At 43.3% G+C, this 24,408-nt stretch overlaps 4 protein-coding genes across 7 annotated transcripts; 3 read left to right on the top strand and 1 right to left on the bottom strand.

The window, feature by feature from the left end:
• The first annotated feature begins 30 nt into the window (after positions 1-30).
• Positions 31-5,996, top strand: tgfbrap1 (transforming growth factor, beta receptor associated protein 1). The gene is made up of 13 exons (XM_085907450.1): positions 31-229; positions 1,047-1,762; positions 1,833-2,027; positions 2,128-2,282; positions 2,378-2,460; positions 2,538-2,718; positions 2,801-2,961; positions 3,218-3,275; positions 3,344-3,487; positions 3,562-3,699; positions 3,883-4,042; positions 4,139-4,605; positions 4,690-5,996. Exons 2-13 carry the CDS (start codon positions 1,066-1,068, stop codon positions 4,876-4,878), a joined length of 2,628 nt encoding a protein of 875 aa, XP_085763576.1. The 5' UTR covers positions 31-229; positions 1,047-1,065; the 3' UTR covers positions 4,879-5,996.
• A 139-nt stretch (positions 5,997-6,135) lies between these two features.
• LOC147059664 (F-box/LRR-repeat protein 3-like) lies at positions 6,136-10,722 on the top strand. Its single transcript, XM_085907468.1, has 6 exons — positions 6,136-6,448; positions 7,037-7,232; positions 7,348-7,512; positions 7,591-7,713; positions 8,128-8,299; positions 8,548-10,722. Exons 2-6 carry the CDS (start codon positions 7,038-7,040, stop codon positions 9,186-9,188), a joined length of 1,296 nt encoding a protein of 431 aa, XP_085763594.1. The 5' UTR covers positions 6,136-6,448; position 7,037; the 3' UTR covers positions 9,189-10,722.
• A 365-nt stretch (positions 10,723-11,087) lies between these two features.
• On the top strand, positions 11,088-15,248 carry LOC147059663 (LIM and senescent cell antigen-like-containing domain protein 1). Of its 2 annotated transcripts, none has more exons than XM_085907686.1 (10): positions 11,088-11,332; positions 11,882-12,038; positions 12,115-12,181; positions 12,437-12,557; positions 12,658-12,807; positions 12,892-13,042; positions 13,119-13,211; positions 13,291-13,339; positions 13,408-13,483; positions 13,616-14,477. In XM_085907686.1, exons 1-10 carry the CDS (start codon positions 11,304-11,306, stop codon positions 13,737-13,739), a joined length of 1,017 nt encoding a protein of 338 aa, XP_085763812.1. In that variant the 5' UTR covers positions 11,088-11,303; the 3' UTR covers positions 13,740-14,477. The 2 variants fall into 2 exon arrangements, with proteins under 2 accessions (XP_085763812.1, XP_085763811.1); XM_085907685.1 differs by lacking the exon at positions 13,616-14,477 and adding an exon at positions 14,484-15,248 and having other exon boundaries at positions 11,095-11,332.
• Positions 15,084-20,878, bottom strand: nkpd1 (NTPase, KAP family P-loop domain containing 1). 3 transcript variants are annotated; one of them, XM_085907680.1, is made up of 6 exons: positions 20,776-20,878; positions 20,111-20,176; positions 19,632-19,748; positions 17,720-18,048; positions 16,075-17,535; positions 15,084-15,798 (listed from the first exon to the last, which is right to left on the bottom strand). In XM_085907680.1, the coding sequence occupies exons 2-6, from the start codon at positions 20,127-20,129 to the stop codon at positions 15,523-15,525; spliced, it is 2,202 nt and encodes a 733-aa protein (XP_085763806.1). In that variant the 5' UTR covers positions 20,130-20,176; positions 20,776-20,878; the 3' UTR covers positions 15,084-15,522. The 3 variants fall into 3 exon arrangements, with proteins under 3 accessions (XP_085763806.1, XP_085763807.1, XP_085763810.1); XM_085907681.1 differs by having other exon boundaries at positions 20,334-20,815; XM_085907684.1 differs by lacking the exons at positions 19,632-19,748; positions 20,111-20,176; positions 20,776-20,878 and adding an exon at positions 18,702-18,779.
• Positions 20,879-24,408: the final 3,530 nt, after the last annotated feature.

Raw genomic sequence — 24,408 nt, 5'->3', positions numbered from 1 at the left:
TACTGAATGGTCTTGAATGCAACTCAGAAGAGTCAGCTCAAGTGAGAGTGGATGCTTTTTGGGCGGTGTTGACGCGATCTAGCGCCCCCATTCATGCCATATCCCTGCGGTCTTTAGTCACCTGTCAAAATGGACCTGTTGATATTTGTCTGTCTTTAGCTTTTGTGGTTATTTTAGTGCTAAATCCTCTCCTCTCTTTCCAGTCTGTCTCGGCGAGGACGTCTGAGCGGTAAGTTATGCCAACAAGCATGAGGGGAAACTGGGTAGAGAGTTGATACACATAGATCGTCTTAAGGGGGAAAAAAGGCAATTTTGGAAACGTCGTATTTGTTCATGTGTCATTCTACTTGTGTGCGTGTAAACCTGTTTGATCACATGATTTAAATAAAAAAAATAAAAAAACATGGCCAGTCATAAATCGCTTGCTAGCACTTGCATCAGAGCATTCAGTAGAGGCTAACGTTAGCTTCCTCTTCAATGAATTAAAAACAAGGCAAGATTTCCTCACGACTGTGTCGACTTGCCACGCCGTTCAACTTCATTGTGTCACGTTTTACCAACGTCAACAAGTCAATCCCGTGACTGACCTTAGCCTCCATGATTTTGACAGTCTAGCTAGCACTAACGTTAGCATTTGAGGGCGTAGCTTCTGTTTGTATGTGTGCTGTAGCTTGTAAACATCACAAGAAACACTCATGAGTGACACACCAAACAGTGTAGAAAGGATAAAAGGAACAATTGTCATATTGTCAGGCTACATCAGATTTTGGACCTAGCTAAACTCTGAAGTGTACATACAGTACAAGGAAGAAGGAAATCATGCAGAAGATCAACTGGAGCTACTAAGTGCCCAAAAGTGTGGATAGCATCACCTCTAAACGGCTTTCATTTCTGACTCACTTTTTGCCCACATGTAATATGGCCCTTTCAAATTTGCTCCAAATGTAATTCAGCAGTGATATTGATCTCTGTACGAAGCATACTCTATAGCCATACTGATCATTCTTGAACAGATCAAATGATTCCTGATATTCTTCTTCCTCTAGTTTCAATGCCTTGAACAAGATGAGCGTGAAGGCCTTCGAGCTCATCCCCGCGGTGGAGCGGGACCTCCTCATGGGCGACAAGGCTCGCATCAACATTGAATGTATCGAATGTTGTGGGAAACACTTGTACGTGGGGACCAACGATTGCTTCATCCATCACTTCCTGCTGGACGAGCTCACTTCCGCCAAAGGGAGACTGACTTACTCGGCTCAGAAGCAGCTGCACAAATACTTAGGCCTTAAGAAACCAGTGGCCGAGCTGCGGGCTGCCTCCGCTTTGGAGCGTCTCATCGTCCTTTGCGACGGAATACTTTTTCTTGTGGACATGGTGACGCTGGAAAACGTGCCATCAGCATCGGGAGGCGATGTCAGAATTAGAGGCGTGACGTCATTCTCCATTAATGAGAACCCGGTGAACGGCGATCCATTCTGCGTGGAAATGGGTGTCCTTTCTTCAAAGCGTAGGACGGTGCAAATTTACACGGTATATGAGGACAGGGTGCAGCTGCTCAAGGAGGTGAGCACACCGGAGCAACCCTGTGCCGTCAGTCTGGATGGTTACTTCCTGTGCCTGGCGTTGGCCACGCAGTACATGATCCTGAACTACAAAACAGAAGCCGCCCAAGATCTCTTCCCTTACAACAGTGATGAGCGAAGACCTATCGTCAAAAGGATTGCCCGGGAGGAGTTCCTCTTGGCCGCGCCAGGCGGTCTCGGTAGGTTGCGGAGTGAATGATTCTCCCTTCGTATGATAGATCGAGTCTTTTTCACCTCTCCGCCCGCCAGGAATGTTTGCCAACGCGGAAGGGGCTTCCCAACGAGCCCCCGTCAACTGGTCCGAGAGTGTGATCGGTGCGGCTGTGTGCTTCCCATACGTGGTGGCCTTGGATGAGAGCTTCATCACCGTCCACAGCATGTTGGATCAACAGCTAAAACAGACACTTTCATTCAGGGATGGACACCTTCTGCAAGACTTTGAAGGTATCAAATTGGTTTTTTTTCTCCCATTTTCCAAACAGAATGATGGGTAGTGTGTAGCAGCTGAGTTCTGACCCATGAGTGCTGTTATATTTTTTTAAAGGGAAGGTGATTGTGGCGTCCACCAAAGCTGTGTATGTTATGGTGCCCTTGCCGCTGGAGACACAGATCCAGGACTTACTGGCCAGCCATAGAGTGGAAGAGGCACTTGTTCTTACAGAGGGAGCACAACAAAATATTCCCAAAGAAAGGTTTTTGGTAATAGTCTCTTTTTTTCCTGTCTTCTGTAATAAAAAGATGCACACAGGGCAACACAGCACAATATTTTTTTTTCCTCCTAATTTTGTACACAGATTTTGTACAAAAGGATCCAACAGCAGGCAGGTTTCATCCAGTTTGGCCAACTTCAGTTTGTAGATGCAAAAGAACATTTCAGGTAAAGGTAAATTTTTACGGCCCAGAGTTGTCAAGGGCAATCCACCGCATTATGTTTGTTTGTTTTTTCCTCGGCAGGAAAGGTCAGCTGGATGTGCGTGAGCTGATTTCGCTCTACCCGCTGCTACTGCCAGCTTCATCATCCTTCACTCGCTGCCATCCTCCTCTCCACGAGTTTGCCGATCTCAACCACCTGGCACAGGGTGATCAGGACAAAGTGTTGAAATGCAAGAGGTTCCTCATCACTTATTTGACAGAGGTAACGTAGAAATTGTATTCTCAGAGAGTTTAGTCCTTATTTGCCTTCCACGTACTTTTGACATACGCTGCTCACTTTGCAGATTCGAAACACGGAGGACGTCAACGGTTGCAGAGAGGATGTGGACACCGCATTGCTTAAGTTATACGCCGAACAGAATCACGAGAGCCTTCTCGACCTGCTAGCATCAGACAACGCCTGCCTGCTCGCAGACTGCGTGCCCTGGCTGGAGAAATATCACAAGTGTGTACTATGCTCTCGTTTGTTTTTGTTTTCCCAGCCCTTTCCTTTCATGAAACAGGTTAGCAACATTTTCCCATAAAACTGAAACTGGGCTGCACTTTAGACTTTTTGTTGAATGTTTAATTGATGGGGCACCTGACTTTGCTTTCAACAGTCATGTGGAATACTTTCCACCCTAGTACTGGTTCTGTCAACTTTTAAGCATACAATATGAAACAAATATCTAGTAAAGACTTTTTCTGCTTCCCTGTCACAGATATTTTGCACTCGGGCTGCTTTACCATTCTAACGATCAGGATCCGGCAGCGCTTCAGGTAAAAGCAAACTGACGCCGCACTCTGTGACAGGACAGAATTATTTATGCACCGTTTTTTTTGTCCAGATGTGGATTCGGGTTGCAGACATGGAACTGCAAGACTCGACGAGACCTGATCTCTTTGAGTACATAGTGGATTTTCTCAGCTCCGCCCCCAATCTGGACCTTGTGTGGAAGTATGCAAACTGGGCTCTACACAAGAATCCCACTGTAGGTCAACCTCTATTAGTTGCTTGCAGATGACTAGTTATAATGGTAACCCAGGCATTCATTTTTCTTCATAGACAGCTGTCCAAATCTTCACTAAGAGGTGTGTTGGTCAGTCAGACTTGAATCCTAATGACGTCATTACATTCCTGGAAAAGCACAGGGAGGCTCTTCTTCTCTACTTGGAACACCTGGTGCTTGAACGACGGATTGAGGTACCACTCGCTGAATCTTCTGGATGGGGACAGAAACGAAGCATCTTCGCAAACTTTTTAAATACAGTATGAAAGGTTTTCGGGGATTATTATTTTCTACAGTTATTTTAACATGCTGCCACTGTTCAGACTATTTGTGAGGATCTTTAAATTGTAAATTGCAGTTCTGATTCTTGTCGGTAGGAGGAGCAATTCCACACGCATCTGGCAGTCTTATACCTGGAAAGGGTCTTTTCTTTACTCTCAGAGTCTCTAACCAATGAAGAGCAGCTCAGTCAATCCAGAGAGAAGCTCCAGGCTCTTCTCAGGGAGTCCAATCTTTACAGAGTTCCGTATCTTTTAGGTGAGATCATTGCGGAAGCATTCTGACGAAGGCTTGCTCTCTTCTGTTTGATGGGGCGACATCTTTTTTTTTTTCTTCTTCTTCTTCTGTGTTTAGGTAAAATGGAAAACTGTGAGCAACTGCTGCTGGAATGTTCAATTCTACATGGAAAGTTGGAGGAGCACGATAAAGCACTCCACATTTTAGTGCACAAGCTGAGAGACTTCCAATCCGCCGAAGCCTTTTGCATTTGGGCCTCGGCTTGTCAGAATTCCGCCTACAGACAGCGACTGTTCCAACGCCTCTTGGGGATATATCTTGACAAAAGCACCACAAGTAAATCCCAGTCGGCCGTGCGCAATGACAGCGGCGAGCTAGAAATGGCAGCGGTCGACCTCCTGAATCGTCACGGGGAGTCTTTTGATCCCGTCCACGTGCTGAGGATGCTGCCGGAAAGCTGGTCTCTGCAGCTGCTACGGCCCTTTCTGGGTCGAGCCATCCGGGCGAGTATGCACGCCTCCCGCACGTCGCAGATTGCTCTCGGGCTCGCCCGCTCCGAACACCTTCAAGTACTGCACGACAAGGTGAGCGCTTTGTTCCATACAAAGCCAGACATGCATGTAGTGGATGTCTTTTAAAAATAAAAAATAAATTATTGTGTCCTCCAGTTGAAAGAGACAAAGAAGCCAATTGCCGTGTCAACAAAGAAGGGCTGCCACTTATGCCACAACACCTTCAGCGAGCCTGATGTGGTGTGTCTGCCGGGTGGCGTGCCAGTCCACACACACTGCGCCGCCCAAAGAGTGAAAAACACGCCAACAAAGAGACCCTTACCTAATAGCAACAACCACACGTGAGACTTGGCCCATCACGCTCGGTGTCAGTGTCATCTTTGAACGGAAGCGACGAAACGAAGCGGGACGGACGTGCTGGCTTTTGACACGGCTGATGACTTCGGGGACGAGAGCAAAAGCATCCTTTGCTGTGGGCAGCTCGGACGGCGGACAGACAGCGATGTGTGTGGCAAAAGAGGGAAGTTTGGGAGACGGCGGGAATAATGAGGTCAAACTTAAATGACCTGTCCCTTCATAATTTGATAATAAACAGCACCGACTCTACACACAATTAGTGCTTCACTGTTGCTTTGTCTTTACTTTTTGGTTTACAGGTCTTAGTTCCGTTACAAACTGATTTCATGCAAGAATATATCTGAACATGCTTAGAACTCATATCTGCATTAGCCTTATTAATCTAACAAGCATCAATGTTGGATGCAAAATTGAAATTGTGACATGAAAAGGCTATTTTTACTCTTTACCTTCTGCCTTAAGTTGTGGTTGTTGTAATTAACAACAGGGTTCCCTATTGATGATTATTCACCTCAAAATTAGCATAATTAGTCACATTTTGACATTATTTTCTATTGTGCAGCACCGCACATTTAAAAAGGGAATTACTAGGGACAAATACCTGAAATTACAGTCATAATGTAACAAATCATCATTTTATGCCAAGCAAATAATTGAAATACTTTTGTATTTGAAGTGTTGCAGTCTGTTTTGAAAATGTATCAACCTATAAAGCAAAATATACAAACTCCTAAGAACATTTTCCATTGCTCCTTTGAGGAATGTTTTGTGGTCTGCCATTAGTATTTTAGTTCCTGTGAGATGAAATATGTAAATCCATATTTACCCCAAAACAATCGAAAGTGTTTGAAGCTGGATCCGCACTCCAGAGTTGTCAGTATTTCTTTTGAAAGGCACAAACTATAGTATGTACATGTTCATTTCATGTGATCTCTTGTCATCATTCATGACCAGACTTTAAATAATTATGAATTAAAAAAAAAACATGCTGTTGTGTTTTATGTGTTATGTGCATCAGCAGTTTGTACCTCTGTCGCTTTGCAAATGGTCTACAATGGGGATGTGGTATTCAATCTGCAAAACCATTACGTTTAATAAATTCAAAACTAAACACTTGTTGGTCTGGACTCCATGAGCTGCACTTTTAAATTGCAAAATTTCTAGATTAACCTGGAGGCGAATTTATTGATTTGAGTGATTTAGCGCCTCCTGTTGACCCTTGGCTGTAAGCGCAAGCAGGTCAAGCAGTCGTTTTGGCTGCCTTCGCGCTGCCTGCAAAACAAACGCCATTTTTAACCTGACTAACTACTGAAGCAGTCTTGCGGGACGAATCTGGGTTAACGGTTTTGGAGACAAAACGGCTCCTGGAAAACATCAAATCCTCCCATCCTCGCTAATATTTACCAATCTTTCGATCTACTGTGACGATTTATGGATCAATGTTTTTGAGCGGTCGGGCAGCCCGAACGCAGTTTAGTTGTGTCGGACCTGGTTGACGCAGACAAATAGCTTTTTTTTTTATTTTCTTTGAACAAAAATCTTACTGAGGTGAAATCAGGTAAGATCTTTTAAGATCTTTGAGTATATTTTTTCCTCAAACAGCGCGTGACTCGACAATTTCATATGACAGCGAATCCTTTTCCAGAATGCGCTTGCTAATGGCTTGGCTCCGCTACATAACATGCGAGTGAGCTAGCTAACTCTCGTAGTGTTTGCGTTGTAAGCAAATTACTGATGTAGTCATTTGGAGACTTTTTTTTTGCACCGGAAACTTTTAACTACTTTAAGATAACGTGCTGTTTATGAATTGGTCATAAGACGCTCGTGTTTGTTGTGGCAAAAGGGAGGCGTGTCCACCCCCGCTATGATTATCAGGTCAGAGGAGTGGTTGCTATGCTAGCACTCAATCTGTCATCTTACCAAATATCATTATCCCCTAATTGCCCTTTAAAATAAAAGATAAAAATCGTCTTGACAGAATAGAAGACAGAAAATCCATTTCTAGTCATGATTAATAATCTAATGTCTAACAAGAATGTGTAAACAAGGTCTAATAATGTCAATTCCGATGATCTGATCAAGGATATTTTAGACAATTACGTGATTACGACTGCCCCCCCTCAGTCTACCTGTATGTAACCTCCAGGATGAAACGAGGCATGCAGGGAACCAAACAGGAGGATGGGGGCGGCACCAGTAGCGGGACTCTCAAGCGGGCTCGTAAACAGAGGCGGGATGCAGAACTTGACGAAGAAGTGGTCCACTGGGAATGCCTGCCGCAAGAAGTCCTTCTCCACATCTTCCAGTACCTGCCTCTGCTGGATCGAGCCTACGCTTCTCAGGTATGGGAGTCTCCAGTCATTCTTAACTTTTTGAGAGGATTCTTTCACTTTCGCCGGATGTTTTTACTTTTGGTTGACTTGACCGATGTGTTTTACATCCGCTTATTGCGTGTAGGTGTGCCGGGGCTGGAACCACGCTTTTCACATGCCTGAGCTGTGGCGATGCTTTGAGTTTGAGTTGAATCAGCCAGCTAGCAGCTACCTGAAGGCTACACACCCCGACCTCATTAAACAAATCATCAAAAGGCACGCCAACCACTTGCAGTACGTCAGCTTCAAGGTACCGACTGTCTGTCAGGGGAGACGAGAGACGCTCTGCCGTCACAACTTACCTTGGAGTCGGTCTTTTCCTTAATAGGTGGATAGCAGCAGAGAATCGGCAGAAGCGGCATGCGACATCCTCTCTCAGCTTGTTAACTGCTCGCTGAAAACACTGGGCCTCATCTCCACTGCTCGGCCCAGCTTCATGGAGCTACCTAAGGTCAGCTGAATCTGGTGATGGGAAAATGAAGCTTCAAATTGGTTTTGTGAACCCGTCAGAGTATATTTCTTCACTTTTCCAGATGGCACTCAGCATTGAGCTGAAATTGCGTTTTTTTTTTTTTTCTCTTGGCTCGGCTATGCCAGTTAGAGAAATGTACACTTGTGCTCATTAGTTTACATAACTTGACCATGTTTAAGGTATGAACCTTAAGTGATCGGGGCAATTTTCATCGTATTCAAATTCAACTATAAGGTATCGTTAAAGCATAGCGAGAAGAAAATAATGACATCGTCCCTGTTGTCTTCCGTTTTCCCCCTCAACGTTGTCAGTAGTTTATAAATTCTGCGTGACTTTCACCACACACGTATATGTAAACTAAGATTATTATTATTTTTTGTATCTGTTCAACAGTCTCACTTCATCTCAGCACTGACGGTGGTTTTCGTGAACTCCAAATCGTTGTCCTCCCTGAAGATTGATGACACGCCCGTCGACGACCCCTCCCTCAAAGTCCTGGTGGCCAATAACAGTGATACGCTGAAACTGCTGAAAATGAGCAGTTGTCCTCACGTGTCACCCGCAGGTACTGACAACGAGAACAAATTAAGGGATAAGGCCTGGTGATGAATTGTCATGACCATTCCATTGATCTACAACAATTGCACTATCGCCGCGCAAAGTTGCTGCAGCAATCCATCTTGGGCGAGATCAATTCTGTCGGGCCTGAACTCTCAACAAATTTAAAATGAAGTGCATAGTTTGTGGGCCTAAATTGAAAAAGAAAAACGTCTCTCCTCCTGCGCAATCCTAAGTCGTCTTCTCCTCTCTCAGGCATCCTCTGCGTGGCCGATCAGTGCCACGGTCTGAGAGAATTGGCTCTCAACTATCATTTGCTGAGCGACGAGCTCCTCATCGCCCTTTCCTCAGAGAAGCACGTTCACCTGGAGCACCTGCGCATCGACGTGGTGAGTGAGAATCCAGGCCAGCAGTTCCATACAATCAAGAAGAGCAGTTGGGACGCCATGGTGCGCCACTCGCCCAAATTCAACCTGGTCATGTACTTCTTCCTCTACGAGGATGAGTTCGGCCCCTTCTTCCGTGACGAACTGCCCGTCACGCATCTGTATTTCGGCCGCTCGGTCAGTAAAGACGTGCTGGGCCGCGTCGGGCTCACCTGTCCGCGCCTGGTGGAGTTGGTGGTGTGCGCTAACGGGCTGCGGCCGCTGGATGAGGAGCTGATCCGCATAGCCCAACGATGCACGCAGCTGTCGGCCATCGGCTTGGGGGAGTGCGAAGTGTCCTGCAGCGCCTTTGTGGAGTTTGTCAAGATGTGTGGCGACAGACTGAGCCAGCTGTCAATCATGGAAGAAGTGCTGGTTCCGGATCACCGCTACGGGCTGGATGATATCCACTGGGAGGTGTCCAAGCATCTGGGCCGCGTTTGGTTCCCTGACATGATGCCCACCTGGTGAAGTCGTGTGAGCGTTGAAAGCTGCGTAGAGAGAGAATATTAATTGTACTATAAGATATATTAAGACACGGGGGCAAAATAATGAATCTAATTACGTGGGCTCGAAAAGAAATCTTGGGAAATTATTTTCAAGTTGTCCACGCTATTTGTATATATTTTCTATGTATATTTATATCTATATTTAAATGTTTCTGTTTTGACAAAACATTCAGCACTTTGTTCTCGGAGCAACGTGCAGATTTGTCAGGTGGAGATTTTAGAGATGAGCTTTTCTGTGCAAATCACAGAAATGTCTGGAATCCAAGGGCACGTTGTGGCAGTTGTATCATGAAGTCGTGTATTTATTGAATCATAAAACCATAACCTGATATAACGGAGAACCCTTCAAATTGGAATCACTAACAGTGACGCTTTTAATTTGGGCTATATACAGACTGTCAACCTTTGGCGCCGTGTGAACGAACGCTTAATCACAAAGCACTTTGAGAGATATGAAAATAACATGTTGATGAGATTAAAATTTCAGAGTATGTTTAGGGGTGAACCAGGTCTGGTGGTTAAATACTAGGTAACCAGTTCACAGATAATAGAACGAATATACAGTGACCACATGTATGCTTTTTTTTTTTTGTTTTTTTTGTTTTTTTTTTCCCAGTATTATAAATTTGAGATCTACACACACATGCACTTTGGTTCCAATGAATGATCACAATCCTTAGCTCTTGAGTGTACATATGCATACATATTTGGCCATTTTCATGAGCGCCGTTTCAACTATTTTTAAACTCTGGGTAGATCCATTATGATGAATTCCAAATATTTAAGATGAAGGTCATTCTAAAGGGCCCCCTGAACATATTTGATAGCCATCCAACATGATTTGAAATGCATGTGAATGGATGATGTTGGTTGTTGATGTGAGTTTCAGAAGAAATGTTCCGTCCTCAGAATGTACATGCTTGTATGAAACATTTTCCGATAGCCTTTAACAAAACTGTATATACTGCATCATCATTTGAAGTTGAAGTAGAGATCATCTCTTTTGTACAACTCAAAAGTTATGTTGGGAAGGAAAAATTATCCACCCTAATGCTTGAATGATGTTAATATGCAATTGAAATTCAATCATGGAAATCCTCCTAAATCAGTGCTCAACTAACAAGATGACAGATGAAAATGTATTGCTTCAGTGAGATGTTTTCATGTTTCGCTATTTTTCTTAGCAATCGAGTGGGAACGTAACTGGATTCAGTTTTAAAATTCACGCAGCACATCTGTGGACTCACTGAAGGACATCACCCTTGGACCGGTCAATAAAAGAACCCTTTAAATCATTGTTTTGAAACCTTCCATCCATTTTCTGTGCCGCTTTGCCTGTTCAAGGTTGATAGTCAGCCTTTGTAGTAATTTATTTGCAAATGTTCCTCCGTTGCCACATGGGTATGTTATGTGTCCATGACCTCGGCAGTGGACTCTTGTTATTTTTATTTTTTTTTGCAATACATTTAATGTCTTAATAAATACATACCGTTGGTGGATATAAATATTGTCACTGTATCTGTGTTAGTCCAGCGAGAAAGAAAATAACATCTTCAAGGTATGCATGGAAAAAAAAAAGTACTTTTACATACATTTATTACTTTTAACGTCACTAGCGAAAATATGCAACATTGTAATACATCTGAAGGTTAATTCTAAGATTTTTTTGGAATAAATCAGTCAATTAAATTATAATCAGTATACTTCATTTGCCAATAATCGGCATCACTATTGGCCTTAATATTTTATAGCATTAATTATTGGAAAAGAAAGACGACTCGATACATTTGTACTGTTAATGTGGCATTTCCTTTCGATATCTCCCCAATAAAAGACGATTCTATTCTCAACATTTTTTAAAGTAGAACAATTCGAATCGGTTCAGCAAATCAGGGCGGTGGCGAAGGAGCGTATGCGCTGTCTTGATCCAACGGGCAAGTCTCTTCACGTGGCGTGACGCCAGGGGCAAGGCTTCGCCCCATCCCAGCAAAAAAAAAAAAAAAAAACTAGTTCAGAGAGCACAACCAACACACCAGTTAACTAAATACGGTTCGATAATCTTGCATGTCAAGAGGTGATGCTGGGTGTGGCCGGAATGACGGGCAGGTGAGTGTTTACATAAACATTGCTAGCATTCAAGGCTGCTAATTTAAGAGCTAGCGCGAGCTAAAGCTACACGTCACTTTGACGAGACGTGTATAATCTAGTAACAACGCTGGAATATGCTCACGATTTGTCAATTATGGACTGATTCTGAAATAAAATGTACTCCTCGTCAAAACGACGTTTTTTTTTTTTTTATCTATTGTGCAAACGTTAGCAAGTTAGCATGCTCATAGGTTATCTCTATCCCAAAACTTTGGTTTGTGCAATTGAATATATATGGACGGGCAACAATAAAAGAGTAATTACTCGTACTTTTTTTTTTTTTAGTTTAGAGATGAGGCCACAGAAATTCAGCCACATCCCAGAGCTTCTCTTTCTCACCAAATTATGTGATGTTATTTGAAAGGTTTCCTCCTACTGTAGTGCCAGAAACGACCTAGTAGATCATATTGGATCCATGCGAGAAAAGCATTGAATCAGAAACACTTAATTTACAACTTTTTACTGACTGCCGTGTATTAATGATGACTTTCTTGTGTCATGCAACAGCATCGCCAATGCCCTGGCCAGTGCGGCCTGTGAACGATGCAAGAGTGGCTTTGCTCCCACTGAGAAGATTGTCAACAGCAATGGAGAATTGTACCATGAACAATGCTTCGTGTGTGCCCAGTGTTTCCAGCAGTTTCCGGAAGGGCTCTTCTATGAGGTAGTACACTATTTCTCATCAGAATGATCTGTCCCTCCAAATCAATTTTCTCCTTTGGATCTCTTTTGCTTTACAGTTTGAAGGCCGAAAATATTGTGAGCACGACTTTCAAATGCTCTTTGCTCCCTGCTGTCGTCAATGTGGTGAGTGTCGTAATAAATACTCATAAGGCAAAATAGCTTGTTCGAGAGGACTCCAAACAATGGATGACTAATACTTGACCTTTCCTATATAAAATTGGGATTGACATCATCAGCTAATGGCATCACTATTTTGCCGTTCTAACTTCAGGTCGTCGTTTTGTTCCTCTGATAACGTTGTAAAAAGCACATTCCAGTGAATTGCTTATCAAAACTGCCGGGAGAAGAAACATTCCGTCTCAAGTCAATCTCCTTCAGGTGAATTCATCATCGGTCGTGTCATAAAGGCCATGAACAACAGTTGGCACCCCGACTGCTTCTGCTGTGACATCTGCCAGGCTGTCTTGGCTGACGTGGGCTTTGTCAAAAATGCTGGCAGGTCTGATTTATCATTTTCAAAGCTTCATAGGAACAGCTAAGAAATACAAACAATGGCATGTCTCCAGTCAAGACAAATCATTTTTCCCCCAAATGCGCAGGCACCTATGTCGCCCGTGCCATAATCGGGAGAAGGCTCGTGGTCTCGGCAAGTACATCTGCCAGAAGTGCCACGCCATCATCGAAGAGCAACCACTGATCTTCAAGAATGACCCGTACCACCCGGACCACTTCAACTGCAACAACTGCGGGTCAGTACTTTCCACGGTAGAATGTCGGAGCTCATCTATCATGCCTGCTTGGATATTCACGATATCGTCCCGTACTGTCCACAGGAAGGAGTTGACAGCTGAAGCCAGGGAACTGAAAGGAGAACTTTTCTGCTTGCCGTGCCATGACAAGATGGGCGTACCCATCTGCGGAGCGTGCAGGAGACCCATCGAGGGCCGTGTCGTCAACGCTATGGGCAAGCAGTGGCACGTTGAGGTGAGGGAGCCAGGCCGTTTGGGAATCTGTCTTCAAATTCATGCCAGAAGCTCATTTGGAACTTTGGTGCTTGCAGCACTTTGTGTGCGCCAAGTGCGAGAAGCCGTTCCTCGGCCATCGCCATTATGAGAGGAAGGGCTTGGCTTACTGCGAAACGCATTACAACCAGGTTTGAACAAAGCGCCCAACGTAAACATCAAAACTCAACCTCTCGTTAAATATCTGACTTTGATGCTTTTGTTTTCCAGCTTTTTGGTGATGTGTGTTACCACTGCAACCGAGTGATTGAGGGGGATGGTAAGTATTGATCATAGAAATCTTGGGGGGGGAAAAAAATGGAATCTGAGTATTTCTCTCCTCCACAGTGGTGTCTGCTCTCAACAAGGCCTGGTGTGTCAGTTGTTTCTCCTGCTCCACCTGCAACACAAAGCTCACCCTCAAGTAAGTGTTGACTTGCAGCCAGCTAACCTATCAGAGTACTTAACTGTCCACTGTCCAACAATGTCACCTTCTCACTTGTCCTTCCCGATTTCCTCTCTCAACTCTTGACATGCTTTCGTGTGCGCGGCCCAGAGATAAGTTTGTCGAAATTGACCTGAAGCCCGTATGCAAGCGTTGCTACGAGTGTTTTCCCGAGGAGTTCAAACGCCGACTGGCCCGGCGTGAGCGCAAGAAAAAACTTGCCGCTTCTCAGTAGAGATCTTAACTTTTGCACGTTGCCGGTTGGTGCGGTTTCCGTCTTCCTCCGTGTCGTGAATATGCATGACTCGTCACCGTATGCATGCGTACCTTTTTTTTGTTGTTTCTTTTTCAACCTCAGTTTTACCTTCGACAGTACAGTGAGACCCCACTACATGGCAGCAAAGTACTCGTGATGGAGAGAATCACAAAACGGCAATATCACGCCTCTTTGAAGAACGGCTTTGAAACGCGCCTTCGTTCCGTCGCGATACAAAGCGAGGGCTGTTTTTTGCCATTTGGTTGATTTTGCATTTATTTACAAACGGATTGCCGTCATCGCACACGGAGCAGAAAAGAGGGAATTGCAAATTGTGGATCAGTCTACACTGCAGCAATAATAAAGGCAGGAAGTCATGTTGGCTGTAACACTGTTGACCGATGAAGCGTTTAAGAACCTTTTAAATGCAACGGCGGGCGGGGTGGTGCAAGGAGGAGGAGAATCGGGCAAAGCGTTCCATCCTGCAGTGTTTTGCGGCAGCATTGCCATGAAATTTGAGACCTGACAGCATCAATGAATAAAACATTTCAGGCAGATAATAATGCTGTTGTAAAGGAGGCGGGGATTGCGTCATGTAACCCAAACTACTTAAGGCTGTTAATGAGCAAAAAGTGACCTGTAGTGAGGTTGAGCCGTACTGACGCACGTGTAACGGGAAAAACATACGCCGTCCTAACATGCTCTTCCTTCCTGTTTTTGCAGGAACAAATTTGTTGAGTTTGACATGAAGCCTGTTTGTAAAAAGTGCTACGAGAAGTTTCCCCTTGAGCTGAAGAAAAGGCTGAAGAAGCTGGCCGAGGCATTAGGACGAAAATAGGCTCAAGTTGGCCTGACAATTATAAACAAAACGATTTTCGTCGTCATGGTTTATTTTATATTTCATCGTTAACGCTTTAAGAAATATATCAGTCTATACGTGTATAAAAAAAAATATATCTACTTTCCTAAAGTGACCTTACCCTGTATGTCCCTTTCGAACAAGTAATTCACGTGTCCAATTTATACTTTTACTTGAAATGTGTGTTGTGTTTGGTCCAAGGCGCATTTGGTCGCAATGCTCCGTTCCGTGACAGATGCGTATTATTATGAACAAGACCGATAGAGGATATTTAAAGCCATTTTTGATCAATTGTCCTTGTTTGCTTTGCCAAGTCCAATTAAAAAAAAAGTAAACAACATTTTGAAGTTGCCAGTCTTGTATCGCTAACACGCTTAAATCTGGGAATATTCATGATTCAGCATACCGCTTGTGCGGTTGGTGAGCAAAATTGTTTGGAAATGAGAAATGTGACAAAACTCTGCTCGTGTCAGCATCATTTATTACGGGCCGGTTTTTGTGCAGCATCGATTTATAGACTGTTTCATTTAGAAATATGCTGTATGTATTTACATTTCTCTGCCTCACACATGAGTATTTGCTTTTGCCTTCAGTCTGTACAAATACACAACGTGGTCTTCAGTCTATAAAGCCCACGACCTGTCAGTTTGTATAAAAAAAACAAAAAAAACGACACACATTGCAAAATTTGTGCCTCATTGGTGAGACACTGAAAAACCAAAACCGATCCAACACATCAATCCAGCTCACAAATATTTGAGCGATAGCAACAAAGAGACGTTTGCATAGAGTCTTAGAAATAAGGTGCCAAAACCGACTTGCTACATATCAATAACACTTGGAATTGTGTGATGGAATTACGATTTTTTCGATGAACATCTCTGGGATATTCATCTTGGATTATTAGGTAGTAGCCAAATGGGGATTTGATGAGGAACGATGAGATTCATGCAGGTGAAGTCTCGACAGGTGACTTGGAGGGTGTTGTACATTCTTGTTTTGCGGTTGAAGATGCAGTGGAAAACCCAGGAAGTGAAGTCGGAAAGTAGTCCATTCTCCAAAGGTCATGTCTAAGAGTTTTTTAATATCATCCGGGTCACCAAATATCAGAGACGAGCCGTCGATGTGATTGCTTTTTATGATTGCAGCATACTTTTGTGGATATTCCATCTTTTCCAGCTAGGAAGAAAAATAATCACATGATGGTGCATTAGAGAGGGTAAAAAGCACAATAATTGTACTAATGTTCTTAATTTGAGACTCTTGCTTCCTCCCACATTCTAAAAACATTCACGTTAGGTATCAGAAACTTAAATCATTTATCTTGCCTGTCACTAAACAGTCTAGATTTTTAATTTAATTGCTGTATAAGCCAAATGACACCGAATATTCTGGTAAAGATCGGCGTCGGACACGACAAAAGTGGTCCTAGCCTTTTGGGTTGCCACTTCTTACCTCTTTACAAATATCCTCCGAGTTCATATTGATTAGAGATGTGATTGGCAAAGGTGCAGAGGTCCTCATCCAATCAGAATCGTTTAACCTGGATGTTCCTCGGATCATAGCCAACTCACTCTTAATCGACGGATTTAGGTTGACCGTGACCCGATTGAGTGCGTTCAGATCCTTAATTGTGAAGTGGAAGTCTAACTTGAGGAATCTCTCAAACATCTCTGGGTCTCCGTCCTGGTCAAGTAGGTCTTCAATCTGAGAACGCATCACGTAAAGCTCGGCTCTGGACTCGGTGAAAACTTTCCATAAGCTCTTGGAATCGTCGGCCTCGGGATCCTTGTTCTGATCGATATCGTCTCTCTGTCGGGCATCTTCCACGCACTGGATGATCCAGCTGAGTCGGCAGGGCCACTGATTAGCCAGGACCACCCAGGCGGCTATGAGATCAGGTTGAGGGAGCTCTGTCTTTGAGGCCTTCATGATGATCACAGTCACTCGAAATGAGTTGATCATTCGCCGCATGGACATGGAGTCATCTAAGACGTACTCATTTAACTTCCTTTCGTTGCTTTTAAGGATCCCCTTAACCCAACGGTCGACTTCCGCCTCGGTTATATCTGGTTGAACAGTTTTATCTATCAAGGGCATTGCCTGGTTTGTTTCCCATATTACTACTGAAGATGAATTTGATAGAGAGTTTCTTTCAAAGCCTCCAGTTTGATGTTTATCTTCAATGATGTTCTCGTCCTTGGAAGTTTTTGAACCGCCGGCCAGGCTGTGAAATAAAGTGAGCTTTGAATCGTCACAAAGGGGTGGCACGGTGAAGGCCAGAGTAACAATTCGCCGCAACAGCGCATAAGCTCGGTCTTCTTTGCAAAAGCAGCCATCTGCATAGTTGACCTTCTGTACGATAATGTCTGGGTCCACCGCCAGAATTGAAATGAACGGACTGTCTTCGTCTGATAGCAGAATGTTGATAGCGTCTAAAACGGCGACAATTTTTGGCGGGGAGCAGCGGTCTAAATTGACGATCCTTAGAACCACTCTGATCCTTCTCCTCTCAAACACCTCCATGAACTCCACAAAACGAGAAAGGAGCCACATCTCTTTCCTGACTTGGTCCATGAAGCCCAGCTTGCTGCTGACCTGCTCGTTGTCCATGTCTCTCTTGATGTTATGCACCTGATTGAAAATAAGGTTCTTGATCATCCGGAAAGCTAACCTCAGCGCGTTGACAGCTGGAACTCCAAACAAACCGATGACCAGGCCTTCTAGCACGCTAACGTGGCTGGTGGTTGTTCCGTTCACTTTTGCAGCAGGTTCGCCCACATGTTCGGGAAGTTCAAAAGTCAAAAGGAATCCTAGGATGATTAATGGCACCAACAGAGTGAGAAGGAGGAGAAACCACAGAGGGCAACAACAAATTTTCTTGGACCTCCAGTGATTGGGACCAGCCACCACTATCTGATGAGACGAAGCAAACACAGCAAGTGATTAATGGGTACGATGATTCAGTGGCGTTTGGTCAAGTTTGGTCGCTAGCTAGCAAGCTAGCCCACCGCTAACGTGTTTGTGTTGTATTGTTTATTTGCAGGTTTTGGAATCTTTAGCTGCTACACAAAGAAAAAAAAAAAAAAAAGTCACAAACCTTCCTTTTGATTTCATCCTCGACATCATGTTGGGCCACCCGGTATAATGCTAGCTGTAATTTCCCAAAACTGATTTCCATTGCTTGAAAGAGTCGGATGGCCAGACCGGCCCAGAGCAGGTCACTGCCTGCAAAGTGCCAGGCGCTGAAGTCTACAAAAATGAAACGGACATTATGATGGTCTTGATTCTTTTTGGTCCAAATAGGGTTGTAGAACAGCAGCCGCCAAACTAGCGCTAACAGGCCGGAAAGTGAAGATTGAATTGTGCAAGGCCGGGATTTTCCTTTGTAGTTCTCTTCCATCTTCAAAGCTTCTCGCGACATGTACACTGGAGCGACAAAAACAGTGGTGGGAGCAAATGAACTGGAGTAGAATCACAAGGTCAGGAAAATGTCACCAACACAAATGTCACTTTGTAGCTAGCTTCATGTTGATGAGGCAGATTGCTATCCATTAGTCGCATTTGTTTTCATGCAGCTTGTAATTATCTCACTAAAATATATTAAATTCTATATTTTATCATTTGCAATGTGGACTCATAAGAGCACAGCATATTTTTCCACTTTATGTCAGTCAGGCCCAGAAAAGCTGACACTATTTCTAAATGTTGATTAATGCCAGTTCCAAGTAAAGTATGACATGCTAGCCACATGCTGCCCGTTCCCAGACTATGACCAGCACTTGCAATTTTTATCATGTCAAAAAGTAAAATAGGTTCTGCATGCATGAGGAAGGAACAAACAAAAGCTCCAACTTGTGAACAGTCCCTCACAAAGTGGCGACCCTCTCCCTGTCTTTGCTTGTGGACATCTGAACCTTGTGGAGGGATGTTCCTTATATACCCAATTATGACGACGCGCACCTGTTTGCAATTAACCTAGTCACCTGTGGAAGGTTCCACACAGGTGTTTTCTGAGGGGGCGGGGCATTCTGCAGGCATCACATTCATATTAGAAAATATCAAGAAATATAAATTATCACCATGTGGATTTGGATTCCTGATTTGATAGTAATCGATTTGGATGGTTCATCTGGATTTGAGGTTGCCATGGTGATATAAAGTTTATTCCTACCTACTGAGACAAGGGAAAGCTTGCAAAATTGGATACATTATTAAAAAGATCATTAGGCCTACTGCACTCATTTGCCGCTGTCGGTAATCCTTTCTCATGAATGGAGAATATCTGTCTGCACATCCATACATTCATCAATCTATTTGTTGAAGCCAATGCCATGAATTCTTATTTGATGGAGATCTAGCCAGAAGTCGATTGTTTGTTGTTCTTGTTCTGCAATTAATTGGCGTCTCTGCGGGGATCATGCAAAATAAGCCTTTCTCATCTGGTACGCTGAGAAACTAAATGAAAAACTTGTTTGGAAAAACAAACTGTATGTAGGTTTAAACATCACGTTACCAATCGTTTTTTTATTTTTTAATACGTATTTTAAACTATCATAAATCATAACGAAATAGCTTCAGCTATGTTATTAAAGTTCGTTTCAAGATTTTCATCTGAGCTGGTCAAAATAAAAAAATAAAAATAAAAAACAAGCCTTTTCCAAGCGAACTAAGGATAAACATTGTGTTTAATGATTATCTGCCATGACAAAGCTTGTGTTGGTGTGTGCCTGTGCGTAAATGGCCTCCTACAGACACAGCGGGCAGGAACTTCTTGGTGCAGCTTATAAACATCGACAGCAACATGCTGTCATCAAAGTTTGCTGTCGTGTGGTCCGACACAATTTGCAAATGGGCTTACACGGATAACAATAATATTATTCAACTAAATAAAGTCTAAATATAGGATTTAAAAAACTACAGTAGGATGACAGCAATTTATTTATCTGAAACACCGCATAAGAATCAGCGGGATTCCAGAAGACCATAATGAGTGAGCGTATTATACATACCTTCCATTTTTCCAAGGATTCTTCCAATTCGACTCTGACAAGAAGAATAAAGTCCGACAGTTGCCGGCGATGAAACTTTGGTTAAGGTCTTGGAAAGGGCGTATGCAAAAATGTCATCTGGAAACACATTTTAGAAAATAATAGCAAAATTGTTTTGGGTATGTACATATTCACTTGACCATTGATGTCACAACCCCCCCCCGAAAGATAACAATTGCTTGCCTCTCATTTTCCAAAAATACTTGCATGCTTTCAAATAAAAAAAAAGCAATTTGTTTCTGACATGCTTGAATAATGCATCATTCCGAACGACGTGCTTTTACACTTTTTCAGTGTTTTCAGAAGTGCGGCAGTTATTTTAACAAAGTCCAAAGTGCAACGGAATCATGAAGGCTCAATCCCAATAACCCCAATTGTGTCTCATCTAGCCCCCCCCCCCCCCCAGGTTAGGGCCTAAATCCGTTGATGTTGTATCTTACCTTTGGTGGGAGGAGACATGATTACAGATAGGTGTAGTGTGCAATTTCAGACAAGTTTCATTTGACCTATAAATAGAAGCAGAGTCAGTTTCACCAGAAATAATCAAGATATGTGTTTGAGCCTGTCGTGTGTGTGTGTGTGTGTGTGTGTGTGTGTGTGTGTGTGTGTGTGTGTGTGTGTGTGTGTGTGTCATTCCTTTGTTTCCAAACCTTTTGCACGTACCTTCTCCTGATGAGCATGCAAGTAGGATTAGTCAGAATTGAAAATCATGTGTCAATCCACACAGCCTTGCTTACTTTTGCATCATCATATTGTTTAGACAGCATTTACACGTGGAAAATCATTGTTTGTATGAACGATGGGATTTACAAGTGGTTTATAGAGAGAGAAAGAGAACAAGATGGTTTTTTTCGTGCTGGCTTGATTGACTCTGAAACCGGTCCTTGGTTTTATCTACACGGAACTGCTTCCCTTGGTTAATAAGTTATTCATCTTGCAGAAACCACTCCCTCTTTGTCATTGCCTCTCACTCACCAAAACATGCACGAAATGAAATAAGCGACACCAGAAAGATTTCAAACCCTGCACTTGTTAAGTTTCTTGAACTGCTTTCAGAAAGTTGGATTATTTCTGTGCAGACATGTCTAAGATTAAATAGTTTTACCTTGAAAAGTTCCTGCTGTTCCCTCTCATGCCCACAAATCATGCAGTGATATATTCCGGTTTGCAACCGTGTGAACCTGCCGGACTTCGGAGTCTTAAAAAAAAAACACTGATATGACAGCGTGTATGTCTGTGAAAGGAAAAAAAAAAAAAATCCCTCCACCTGATCAGGAAGTTGTATTAGTCTGATGGCCCGACACTTTCTTGGAAGTGAGGTCACTGACAAATTAGAATTTGAGCAGTCACAGCATGTCCGTTTAAAGACTGGGATAAAAAAAAAGGTCTTTCTGAATACAGATGAAAAGTAGAAACATGGCTTGTGGCATTAAGCGTCCAACCTCCTCGGGGAAAAACAGAACAAATGAATGATTTTCTGTGGTTTGAGTGATTCATGATGTACCTTCAATGTAGACCCCCGGGTTAAATAAGGCCGAATTCTTCGGTGTGGCCTGAACATGCAAAGCAGCTCGGATGCCAAAACCATCGTCGGTAATCAGCCTGCAGCTTGATTTGTCATGACAGGACTGGTTAGTCAAGCTTTTAAAAACAAGCTGGATGCATAATTTCCCTTGGCATCATGACTGTTTATTCTTTTTTTTTTTTCCCATTAGTGTTCTTCTACCATCTGCTGTCACATAATATCTTACAAACTAAACTTCTGGACATGCGACTGCAAAATGTTTGCTAGCATTGACGATTTATTGTGTGTAATGAACACATTTACACTTGTCTTGTTTCTGTTCCTCTACTACCAAGACCTTTGGTGTCCTGTTTGAACATTTTCATTTTCAAGTCCATTTTTTAGTGGAGTGTAGCTGCTAAAAAGAAGCTTGATTAGTGTAATGTCTGATTAATGTTTAAAGTAACTGGCATAGGGGTGACTCATCGTGGCCCAACTACCAGTACTGATTACTGAAGTGCTTAAATTAACATGATTATCATACAGAGTGAACTTGTGCACGCGCACGAGCGTGTGTGTGTGTGTGTGTGTGTGTGTGTGTGTGTGTGTTCACTTCACTGAAAACTTACATTTAAGGACAAAGAGGTCATGATGACTCCAGTCACAGTGGCCACGACATAAAGCCCACCTACATCCAATCTTATGAGATTCAGAAAATGATTGATCCCATCAGAATTGGTGGTAACCAAAATGTTAGGAACACCTGAATAAAGGAAGTCCTATTTATTGCATCATTTTAGAGATACAAAACATGAGGGACTTGCAATGCTCTGCGCCACCAAGGGAGGGCGCTAATGTATCAAGCATGAAAACAGCACAATGCCTTTTGATAAAGTCTCCCCCCCCCCCCCCCATCTCACTGCTCTCTTTGATATGTAAGAGCAAGCCTGACATTGTAGGTGGCATTCACTCAAAGTGGGGTGTGGTCCAGCTCTTAAGACGTGAGCGATACCGTCAGATGAGCTGATTAGCATTTTCCGCGCAATCAATTAGCACCGCTCGGAGGACAAAAGTACACACATCCAAACGTACATGTACGAGGACCAATAACATCTTTCCTCCTTTATTCCCTTTCCCTTGTTCCCAAGGGAGGACAAGCTCGACTATTGACATGAAACGTGACACCGGCTCGGAACCGGCCCGACTCGCGCGGCGGCTTAATTGGCCTCAAGACCTCTTGTTGGCGTGATCTATTGATCCGTGCATCGTCAAAGGGAAAAGGCGGAGGGTTGAGGAATGGCCGCAGATAGCAAAAGGAAGCAGCGGCAAATCCAGGAATGATGCTTTAAGCTTTGACATTCTCCCAGCACAGCGACGGGTTCACCTTGAGGTGCAGGGTTCTGGATCCTTGCAAAAAGTTGATTCACATTCCGTGATTGTCTCTGATGGTTACTGCGGGGATGATGGTAGCAAAAAATGGCTTTTCGGAATGCTGTGACCCCGGGGATCTATAGACATTGCTTTAAAAATCCCACTCGAGATAGCAAGATGAAAAGTCCTTCACACTCGCAAAATCCACTTTTTGTTTGATACCTCCCTTCGTCTTCGGGGAAGAAAAATACGATGAGATGTCTACCAAAAGTGTCCTTCAGGGGCACAGGTCTTAGAAATGGAACAAATGCTGATCTTGTATTCATCAGCACAAACATCCGGGCCGTGATTATTTTTCATCACGCATCTCCCGATTCACATCATTCATTCTGTTTCCATCTCTTCAGTCTTGCTTTTCTTCAGCAGGAGAGACATTTCTCTGTAGATTTTAGATTGACATTATAATCCAGCTAGCCACGGCCGCCGCATTGGCCTGAAATATAGTGCACTCCATTTTAGCCATTAGTTCTCTGTCATCAAGTCTTGCCAAGTTTTCTCACCGTCCATCAAGGGATCTATGACGGCAGGGACGCCCACATTTCAGCCCGGGAATATTCAACGTGACGTGGCCGGTTTGGAAATTCTCAAACTGGCCACCACCGTGTGATGGACAGTGAGGGCAAGGCCAAATTATTCCTGGTGCCCGTCACGTTCTAATTTGGTGCCTCATGTTCTGTCAAGGCTGTCTACAGATGAAATGTGGACACAGAGCAGACGGTGATTGAATTCAACATATTCAACGGCGGCCATCGAAGGCGACGTGACAAAACGTGATAAGTCAAAACACATCGAACGCAACCAAATCTGAGATGCCAGGAAAGAATATGCGGTATACAAATTCTCTGTTGTGATCATTTATAAGAAAAAAAAAAATCACTTGTATTGATCCTTCATTAGAGAATTCCGACCAGATGCAGCGAGCGGCGCAGATTTTAATTGTCAGGGCATCGATTCACTCGGCTAACTTATATGCTTAGATAAAATTTGTTTCACAATGATTATCATGTTACTTTCCGAGTAATTTCCTTTAGGTGTGTGTTTATGTCAGACTCGTTGTTTTTTTTTACCAGCTGGATTTGGACTCTACTCACGAAAAGTAAAGCAACTCGAGCTTTGGGACATAACAATTTGTGTAACCTTTACACAAGCAATTAATTTGTTGGAAGGTTTTGAATGCAGCTGTTCAATTTGTACCTGAGTAATATTTGCACAACCTTCCGTGCACTAACAAGGAGCTGAGCAGCAAAATCCTTGTTTAATCCTTGAAAAATCCCAAGGCCTTCCAACTTCTTTTCCATCCTATGACGGAGAATTTCCAATGGTGAGGTTTCGTCAATTTCTTTTCAAGGACGACACAAAAATAACATTCAACAATCGGACGCGAGCATTAGAACGTTTGGAGAAGCTGCACTTGATATTGTGAAAAATTGAACTCCGAGCCTAACTTGGTGTAACAAGTGTACATGATATCAAAAGACTCCAAAGGTGACCTTAGCAGAGATCATGTTTTTATCGGTGTCATTTCTACCACTGTGTAATAATAGCGCGATCACACAAAAGGAAAAACGACATCTTTTTTTTACCGCAGGCTCACCGAAGCCATGTTTTGTTCTTTTTTCCGAACAAAAACCGCTTCTGGAAAACTGCTGTTTTTCCACTCAAGGCTTTATAAAACCAATGACGTTTGTCTCAGTGGGGTTCTCGAAATTTTCATCCTCCCTGCTACGTGCGAGCTTTCTATTCAGCGGGTGTTACATTCACGATGCATGAAAGACCTTCTCTATCTCCTCTTCATAACACAGC

The sequence above is a fragment of the Syngnathus leptorhynchus genome, chromosome 3 (assembly GCF_054491065.1).
Source record: "Syngnathus leptorhynchus isolate UIUO chromosome 3, UIUO_Slep, whole genome shotgun sequence".
Classification (NCBI taxonomy): Eukaryota; Metazoa; Chordata; class Actinopteri; order Syngnathiformes; family Syngnathidae; genus Syngnathus; species Syngnathus leptorhynchus.
Note: the sequence above shows the minus strand (reverse complement) of the source record. Positions and strands in the feature narration are given on the sequence as shown.